This window comes from Nicrophorus vespilloides, unplaced genomic scaffold (genome assembly GCF_001412225.1).
Source record: "Nicrophorus vespilloides isolate i.1.1-1 unplaced genomic scaffold, Nicve_v1.0, whole genome shotgun sequence".
Lineage (NCBI taxonomy): Eukaryota > Metazoa > Arthropoda > Insecta > Coleoptera > Silphidae > Nicrophorus > Nicrophorus vespilloides.
This window is the reverse complement of record NW_017096870.1, coordinates 102,099-113,040: the sequence shown is the minus strand read 5'-3', so window position 1 is coordinate 113,040 and position 10,942 is coordinate 102,099. Positions and strand designations below refer to the sequence as shown.

General features: G+C 29.1%; 1 protein-coding gene across 1 annotated transcript; it reads right to left on the bottom strand.

Annotated features, from left to right (window-relative positions):
- Positions 1–699: 699 nt before the first annotated feature.
- Positions 700–2,067, bottom strand: LOC108558351 (calmodulin; the record flags this gene model as incomplete). Its single annotated transcript, XM_017915244.1, is given in 2 exon segments — positions 700–874; positions 1,719–2,067. Coding segments are annotated over 2 exon segments (178 nt in total), but the record flags the coding sequence as incomplete, so codon positions are not given.
- Between the last annotated feature and the right edge of the window lie 8,875 nt (positions 2,068–10,942).

The window sequence follows — 10,942 nt, the reverse complement described above, 5'->3', positions numbered from 1 at the left end:
TAATTGTTCATATTTCAGTAAATTAAAATTATATTATTCCTTTTGTAATGTAAAATATCTAATATTACTTTATTATTTATTACTAACAAAAGTGTTTATTCATTTGATTCGATGATTTACGTATCGTCAATGCATTTACTTTCCAATTCTAAATACAATGAACTCAAATAAATAAGTGGGCGGTCTATTATTGTAATACAAGTATTTGGATTTTCAATAAATATTGTTTTAAGTAATTGGAATAAATCAATTTTATAATATTAAACAATTTAGATGTGCACTCTGATTTCACATATATTGTAAATGTTTGTCTATTGTTTTATTGGAAATAAAACCATAATAGTTGGAAGGGGCGTAGTTCTTCATTTGTATACTGCCTAATGTTATATTTGTATAATGTGAAAGTACCAAAAGGGTATTAAATATTTGGAAGAATTCAACTTGATAGTATTGACTAAAAATAAACAATGAAATTGCTGTTAAACATCTGCATTAATATTCAGAAGTAGTAAAAAGAAGAAGAGGAAACGACATGACGGGGTGTCTCACCCCCTTTGTATATTAAGGGCGAGGTTGCGGTAAAATCGCAGAAAAAAAGGAGGGGTCCTGGTGGGGGGCGTGAACGTGTGTGTCGCAATCTGACGGATGTCGAAGAGCTACGGTACGTCTAACCTATGATGATCGAAATGCAATATTTACCGTCGGCGTCCACCTCGTTGATCATATCCTGGAGCTCGGCTTCCGTGGGGTTCTGTCCCAAAGACCTCATCACGGTTCCCAACTCTTTGGTGGTGATGGTGCCATCGCCGTCCTTGTCGAACAGCGAAAACGCCTCCTTGAATTCCGCGATCTGCTCTTCGGTCAGTTGGTCAGCCTGGTGATGCAAAAATCATGATTAGCAAAAGGAAACAAATTCCAATTGGAATCCGTCGTCGTCGCCGTTGGGGCGCGGTCCACCGCATCCGACCACCGGTGCGAAAGCTGGCCACGGATGCCAACAAACAAATGCATATACATTGTTATTCGCGAAACGGCATTTCATCAACTGCCATTATTTATACGATGATGCAGGCAAATACGAAGAAGCCGAATATATCATATAGGAATTCTTGTTGCGGATATGATTTTTGCGGACGTTATCGATCCTGACACGTATTGATTTTTAGTAAATCCAATTAGAATGTATATGATATGTGATTTTTTGAACGTTTGGGTCTGGGGGAATTTGATATTTGGTCGGTTGCGATGTGTGTCTGGGAGAGAAGTATTTTAGAAAGGCGGCTTTCTTTTGTGTCTTGTGTGTGTTTTTTTACGAGTTGGGAGATATAAATAACGTTTCGTGGTTATTCCTGAGAGAGCGCGTGTTTAATTTATAAAATATTTAGTAATTGGGGTTGATACACGTTGATGAAGGGTTGAAGTCGCGATCCTCTTTTTTGACAGGGGGCCATAGAGCAACAGGATCAATATAGTTGGCAACGGCATTGCGGATTCTTCTTTCTCTCTTCATCGTCTTTTTTTTTTGCTAGAACGCGCCGTGTTCGTATTTTCGGTGGAGCCGGTTGTTCTGGTCCAAGGTTGTGTCCGTCCTGTCTCGGTTTTTGACAGTTATATGTCTAATGTTGGAATGGGATTTTCGGGAAAATACGGATGGAGCGCGATCACCGGGTGGACAGACGATGTGGGGGCGCCGGAAATAATACGAAAAGTATGCTCACCATGTCGATTAATTAGGATTTAAAAATACACTTATCCAATTCACCAAATATATAGATATATAGAGGTATATTATAAAATAGGGTTGATGCCAACGCAACGTGACGCGTACGAGACTTGTAGCCAACTGTGTGCAACTGTGTGGGGTTTTGTTATGTTGTCGGACGGATGTTCGGAGCGATGGTGGGGGAAGCGACGGCGCAGTGCCGGCGATGGGTTCGCGTAGCGGTGACAGGAGGGGCGCGGGGGGGGGATTATCGTGCGGTCGGCGTTTCCTATGTCGAGTTTTGCTGGTCTGCGCTCGTCCTAGGCCCGCTTTGATGCAGCCACTATGACATAAACGAGTAAAATTCATACGCCGACGTCGTCGTCGGTCGGGGCTTCGCCGCCCCGGGAAATTCGATTCGGCAGGGGTCGCGATGCGACGCGGCTTATGGGTCGTGGGGCGCCGATGCCGGGGCGGCGCGCGTCTTCCTCAATGCTCTGGTACTACTTGGCGCGGCGCTACGACGTGAAGTTGCGGCAAGCCGGGTGCGGCTTGTTTACAACGGTAACCGCGCGCTGACGGCGTCTTCCGATTGGTCGGAGCGCACCTGCAATGCGTCAAGCGGGAAAAGTATCCGCGTCTCCGCACGCCCGGCCCGATCAAACGTCGTTGCGCATCCGACGGCGTCCGCGGCGTCGGGACGCGTTGCCGGTGCTGCTCTGCGGGTGCGGCGCCACGACGCGCCCCAACGCACACAGCAAAAATAATACGACACAAAAAAAAGAGAAAATACATAAATATAACACTACACCATATATACACGCATACGAAACGCGTGTATACATACCCATATACATAATGTATAGCGAAAAGCCAGCACATCAAACGAAAATTCATTCTTCTATATGTTTCAATCTATCAATTAATTTAATCATACTTTGTTCAGTGATTACAAGAAGTAACATTTGTTTGTTATTTTATAAGTGCTTTATTTTCCCATTCTCACCTTATTAATTTACAATGAAAATGAAATTGTGAGTGCCTTATATATTAGAAAAAGTTATACGAATTACTTAATTTAATATAATCTTGGCATGGAATCAATGAAAAATAAATATATTACAAACATTTATTTGTCTTTATTATCTTTATTAGATTATTTTATATTTCAATATATCAATTAAATGTATCATAATTTGTATAAGTGGTTTGAAAAAGTATCATTTTTTTTTGTAATGTTACAAGTGTTTTATTATTCTTGCTTTATTAATATACAATGAAAATAAAATCGTGAGTGCTTTATAAGAAAAAGTTATACTAATAAAATCAATTTTTTAATTGTAATATAATTTTGGCATGAAATTAATGAAAAATAAATATATTAAAATTATTTATTTGTCTTTATTAGTTTATTACATATTTCAATATATCAATACAAAGGGCTATTGACCATAGGTCTTTCTGTCCCAAGTGTTTTATTTTCTTATTCTCACGTCATTAATTTACAATAAAAATGAAATTGTAAGTGATTCCATCCATATCACTTTTTCTTAAAATAAGTTATATGAGTGTTTTTTTTCCTATCCTCACGTTATTATTTTCTTGTTATATTATGTTTTTTTAGTATGATTTGTTTCAATAAATGATATTATATAATAATAGAAAATGTTATACGAATGAAATCACTTAGTTTATTTATCTTGGCAATGAAAAATAAATATTTTACAAACATTTACTTGTCATTGTTATATTTATTAGTTTATTACTTATTTCAATATATAAATTACATTTATTATACTTTGTATAAGTGGTTTAAAAAAGTAACATTTTTTTTGTAATGTTACATGTGTTTTATTTTCTTATTGATTTATTAATTTACAATAAAATTGAAATTGTGAGTGTCTTATATTTAAAAAAGCACTTTAATTTATTCATCATTAGATTAATGAAAAATAAACATATTACCAAAATATATTTGTTTTTGTTATATTTATTGATTGTTAAATATTTCAATCTATTAATTTAAATTAATCATATTTATTTCAGTAGTTTCAATAAAAAATTATATTTATTTTTAATCTTGTAAGTCTTTTATTTTCTTATTAATTTACATTAATAAAAAATTGTGAGTAAATTCATCCATATAACTTCGTCTTTAAATAAGTTAAATGAATGAAATCACTTAATTTATAAATTTTAATTAAATCTTGGAATGTAATTAATGAAAAATGAATATATTACAATAATTTTAAATTGCATTTGTCTTTATTATATTTATTTATTCTTATATATGTCATCAATTAAATTTATTATACTTTGTATCAGTGGTTTAAAAATAAAATTTGTTTGAAATCTTACAAGTATTTTTTTTTTATCCTCTCTTTATTAATTTACAATCAAATTGAATTTGTGATTGTCTTATATTTTAGAAAAAATTATATTAATGAAACCACTTAATTTATTAATTTAATATAATATAATACAACAATGACTGAATAATTAAATAAATTGTTAGGAAGTAATGAAAAATCAATACATCAGAACAATTTACAATTACAAAATTGTTTTGTTATTACAAAATTATTACAATCGAAAGACTTTTGGTCTAAATATATTATTAAATCATACCTATTTTCTAATGAATGGTTTATAGTAAGTAACTCATAAAACAAAAAATAATATATTTGAATCTATCAATTTAAATTAATGATTAAAAAAAACAAAAATTTATTAAGTAATTTTATGCTTATTGTCACGTTCTTAAATTACAATAAAAATGATTTTTTTTAAGAAAATGTTACAAATTTATTTATTATTACTTTAATGGTAATTAATTTTACTATGAACAAAAGTCTACTTTCATTGTTATTTTGTAATTTATATATTTCGACTAATAAATTAACATTTATTTCCTTTGTATACATTTTTATTTACTCAGTGTTTCCAATAAGTAACATTTAAGTAGCATTAATATCACAAGAAAAATGAAATCATAATCGTTGAAAAATTTATGAATGAACTGATTATTATTTAAATAATTTATTGCATATAAAAATTACCAAACTAAATATGATAATATAATAACAAAAATTAAATTAAACTGCTCCAAAGGTCATTCTGCCCTTTAAATAGTAATTAATTAAAATAAAAATATTGAAATATTGAAGAGAAATTATATTTTTTAAAAATTAATATAATATTACTGAGCGGAAAGTTCTATAGTTAATATCCCTTTGTAATGTTTGTGAATAATTGAATTATATCCTGTAATTCCTCAAGTATAAGACACATCTTAATTTTTGTGGCACGAAAAGTAAAAAATCTACTCTAATACATAAGACGTACCCAATATTTAATCAACTTTTTTTCGAAACGGGTGCCTCTTATATTTGAAGAAATATGGTATATATATTATTATTATTATTTAATATATATATAATAAATTTAATTTGGGTCAAAGCATTTAAGACCGAAGTCTTTCTGCCCTAAATATATAATTACATTACATCTTTCTTATGAGAAATGACGACAAATCTCAAATGTAATTAAAAATTCCTTATTATATATTTTCATCAAACAAACAAATTAAACATAATTTTCTGAATTGTTTCAACAAGTAAAAAATGTGAATGCGTAAAAGTAATCACTTATTTTTTTTTATCTTATTTGTATTTAATTATAATCTTAGTTCTAAATGAATAAATATAACTTTACACAAAACATATCTTCTCATGTATATTGGGTTGGCAACAAATTTGGATGGTAGTAGTGTTTCTTTTAAATGATTTCTGTCAATATTACAAGTTTTGGCATTTGTCATCTGTGAACTTTAGCTTTTTAAACACTAAGTTTTTTTTGTGATATTTGTTTGTGTGGTTTCAATTTTAACATTGAGAACAAAAGCGTTCATTTTTGTCATATTTTGCTTCATTATTTTCAAAAAGCAAACAACAAAACACGAGCTCCTAAAAAGTTAAGCGATGTGTATGGTGATGAAGCTCTAAAAGAAAGACAGTGCCGGAATTGGTTTGATAAATTCCGTTCTGGTGATTTTTCACTCAAAGATGAACTGCGATTTGGTAGGCTAAATCAAATCAAAGCCTGTCAGAGAGATTGCAGAAATCTTAAATGTATATCGTAAACAACAATTGAAAATCATCAAAAAATCGGACAGAGTTGGTGAATCGGAAACGTGTTGTATTACACCATGATAACGGTAGACCACACACATCAAAAATTATCACTAGTTGATAATGACCACAAGTTTTATGAGCGTGGGATAATGAAGTTGACGGAAAGATGGCAAAAGATTATTAATAAAAATGGAAAATATATTATTGAATAAAGTTTAATAATTATATAAAAAAAATATGTTTAATTTGATTTGAAAATCGGCAATAACTTTGTTGCCAACTCAATAAAATGCATATATACTTACATAAGTTTAGCAGCGTTTCTTAATGATCCAATATTGGGTCGAGATACATTTTTAAATGACAGCTGTCACCTTGTATCAAATTGTCAAAAAAATGTTATAAACAATTGAATTGTACTACAACTTCACCGTTGACTATTTTCTCTGTACACGTATTACAAAAAATAACATTTGATTATAAACTTTATATATTTTTATTGACATAAAAAAATTAACATTTTTGTGGGTATTATTTGAATGTTTTATATTACTTAATAAAGAAATTCGTTGACGTTTTTATGTGCCTACGAAATATTTAGTAAATTAGTGTAGTTTTATGAATTTTTAAATCAATATATGTCATGTGATATTAAATAAGTTACGTTAATTTGCGAAAAAAAATTTAAAACTTTCTGAGAAGTCTAATAAACAATAGTATATATAAAGGAAAAGTTAGAAACTAAGAAGTATGACCGGAAAAAAAGTATATAATAATATGCATATATATATAAATTGTGAGACTGTCTGAAAGTTTATTTCTCAAATGAGTTTCGGCACATCCCTACCGCGTTGAAAGCACCCTCGTTTCTAAAATACGCAGCTATACTAGGGTTGTTGGGTAAAAGCAAGATCCTATGGTTTCAGCTTTGTGACTTCGATCGTTATTCAGATGAAATTCACATGTATTTTATATACAAAATTTAACAGCAATGTAAATAAACTTTGTTTTATACATTTTTCTATTTTTTCATTATTTCCTTTAAACAAGATTTTGTATATTGATTTGAGTATTACCATAAAATTTATATATTCTTAAAATTCTTATTGGTAATAATGTAATATAAATTTATCCTTAACTAATGTAATATAAAAATTAAATTTTATGAACAAAATAAGTTACAAAAGTAATAAGCAGAAAATTTTTCAATACATCAATAATTAAGTACGTCAAAAAAAAAACTAAATGAGAGAAACTTAACAGTAAAAGTTGTGCATTTAATAAATTATATCTTACATCTATTTTTAAGAAACAGTAGTAAACGAGGGCAAAGGGAAACAAACCGATGTTTCCTTTGACCCTTCATAAATCTTATAATATTTTAATCAAACATGAACAAAACTCGGATGTTTTTAAATCTGTCAAATCAGATCTTTAAGTTCTCTTACTGATTTTTTTAAAACTTTTATTTATTATTTCAAATCTGCCACATTCTGGCAATAATCAAATATTTTACTGAATTTAGTACGAATTTGTGAAATTTCTAAGTAATAAAATACAAATTTAAATCAATTATAAAGTTTTTTTTTTTGCAAATACTTCAATCTTATTATATCATAAAAAAGTTATATAATTAGAATTAACATGACATTTACTCAACGATGAAAAAAAAGATTTTATTTTTTAAATTTTATTAATAAATAATCATTTCATTATTTTGATGAATATCTAGAAAAAGATTGCTGTAAAAATAATAATAATCTCAACCTATTTACATCTTTTTAAATAATTTCATAGAAATCTTAGAATCTTCGCTGTCGTTTCAGTTGCTGCCATCATAACTACTATAGTAGTCAAATGTTCACTACTTGCATATTTTTAAATAATTATAATATTATAATAAAATTTTATCAGTATTGAGGTTATAGTTAACATATATTTTGATTATTGACATATGGCACTTTGACAATTACTCAATGATGAAAAGAGACTTTTTTTTGTTTTAATTAATATTCTCATCCTTTTTTAATTTTTTCAAATAATTTCATACAAATCTTAGAAAAAAGATTCAATGAGAGCTGAATTGTTATCATTGGTCTCCATAACTACTATATTAATATGTCACTTTGACAATTACTGTCATAACAATCATAAGTGTACATGTCTTTAAATATAAGAAAATTACGATTTTCCTGTACTGCAATGCTTCAACTTCGAAACAATAGACATTTACACATTTCTTTTCACATAATTGATTGCCTTTTCCTTTTAATAATAATAATAATTTATTGGCCAAACATTTTTTCCTTTTATTTTTCCAGTCGAGACTCATTTTTATACGGTGATTGGTCCGGTTTGAGTATTGTGCATTATAGAAAAAAATACATCAATACTTCGCATAGTACGTTTTCGATCAGTACGGAAAAACAAATTATTTTTGTTGTCGGAAATTTATCTTTATCTATTTTTCTGTTATTGAATAAAACATAATAACTCATAACTAGTATTAAATGAGTGATGTGCATCTTTATAGCATTTCAGAGAATTAATACGCTATAAAAAATGCTAATTGAAAACTTATCATAATTCAAATTTACCGCAGAAGGAAATTAAAATACCGATATAATTTTAATTCGTCGCTTTTAATTACTGGATTGGATAAAATCGATAACTAATTAGTAATATTTGTTAGATAATTTAATTGTTACGTCTTTTATTGAACAGTTACTAAAATACAATTTTAATTAAAGAATTTTTAAATTGTTAATTCGGCGAATCTTTACTAGTAATTATTTATTAATGATTGAAATTATATAATTCCAATGTATTTTTAAATTTCTATATATACCAAATAATTAATTAGTACAATTAATTATCAGTTATTTGTATTTCTTTAAATAATAAATGCGTTAGGAAACAAATTACACTCAATCTAATCTTGTCATTTCAATCGTTATACAATTAAGATTACTTCGATTAATAAAATATATTTAAAAATTAATACCTCGCATAGTGCGGTTTCGAAAAAATTAGTACATAAAATAATGATAAGTCTCTTTTCATGTTTATAATTTGTTTCCGGTTTTAAAATCCTTGATTAGTCCAGTCCAAGAAACAATTACCCGGACTATGCAAGGTATTGCTGTATAGGCAAAGTTGCGTAGTTCAAGAATTTATAAGACTCAAACGAAACTCAATAATCTACTCTATTAGTAGTGTATATATAAGAATAAACAAAGTAAATATTTCAATTATTATAAAACCAACAAATGTTGTAAGAAGCATAGATTAATAGAAATTAAAAAAGCGATTTAATACAAAACTAATGAAACCAACTACAAAAGTTTATTAACACAATTATAAAATTTAAAGACTTCGAATGAAATGTACTACAAAATGCGGAATTTGTAGAGACAAAAATAATTTGATTTAATAGTAACTTAATGTAATTTTACTAAAAGCAAATAATTAATTGAATCGTAAAAATAAATTCATGATTACTTTGTATAATGTACAATCAGTGCGGTTTCTTTGTTTGAAAATTTATAAATTGAATTAAGCAAAAAAAACCATTATTACACAAAAGTATTAATTTTTGCATTGTATAGTCAAGTCAGCTTTAGAAAATATGGTAACAGTATGAGAATATAAATGTCAAAGTGACATGTGTCACTGACATAATCAGGGTTATTTTATGCTTAGGATAATATTTACTAAAATCTATTTGGAAAATTTACATCAAAGTGAATTTTAATTGTACCAAATTATAAATATAAAAAAAGCATATAAAATTATAATTTTTATACAAAAAAAATATCATTTTTACACTTAATCTAAGTCTCTTTTTATGTAGTTTATTTGAAACCAAGTTTTATTTTATTTAAAATAAAGTTTTCAATTAGTCTAGTTTCAAACAGTCCGGGTTATTGGCTGTGCCGATTACCCGGACTATACGAGGTATTTATTGCTGTATAAAAGTTTCATATTAAGTGTAAAATATAAGTATGTATAAAATAAAACTATAAATAATATATATAAATTCATTATGGTACAAAGTATACAAAGAAAGTGTACATCATTATGGAATGTGTTTACTTTTTTAGAAGTTTGGTAGCGTTAACTGTATTAAAATTTACTAATTCAGTTACTAATGTTTTTTTTATACAAGATAGTTATAATTGTAAATGGATAAAGCTCGTGTCAAAAAACGTGCCTGAACACTTGACACGCTCAAAGGGCAGAAGTCACGTAACGCCCCGGTAAAACTATTACGCAAACACCAAAAATAAGGCATAGATAATTACACATCAGCTGCGCATTAAACTGTATGTCATCCCCGTATCAATATCATCGGCATCATTAATTGGATTTACTCGAGAAGTTCCCATGCGAAGTTCACCTGCACACGTCTATCGATTTTAGAGCTTCTTTTTTTCCCTCAAGAAGGACAAATTTGAAGCGACAAAGAAAACGCATGCATTCGAATAACCTATTCTGTGGAAAGACCTTCATTCGAAATTGCTTTAATCGTGCTATCGCGGTTAAATGTCTCTAATTGACTTATCGATTCACTTCCAGGCAAACGCGCGTGCACGAATTCGCGAATTACGGCCCCCGGATTAGGGAATTCTGTTTGCACCGGGTCGAACGAGAAATCTCAGTTAATTGCTGTCAACTGGCACAGTTTCCCAGTTCTCCGTCGTTTCATAGTTAAATAGTTATAGGATGTTCGAAATATTACACACGCACGGAATTGTGACTCATGTGAAGATATTGTAATTTTTTTTATTAAGTCAATACATGCGGTTCCAGGAAAATTGTTTGAAAGATATTTGTTCGAATGGAATTTTGTAGAAAATAGACTAAAATGTCTGAATAATAATAGTAGAAGAGAATAATTTGTACTGATAGGTGTACTGTCAATATTACTTTTTTTTACTGCAATCACAGTAATCGTGTTACTTCCACCATATACTAATTCAGAAATACCTCGCATAGTCTGGGTTATCAGTTCCGCCAATATCTCGGACTATTTGAAATCGGACTAATCGAGGAACTAAACACCGGACTATTAGTATTGGTATTGCTATACTACAACTAGTGTATA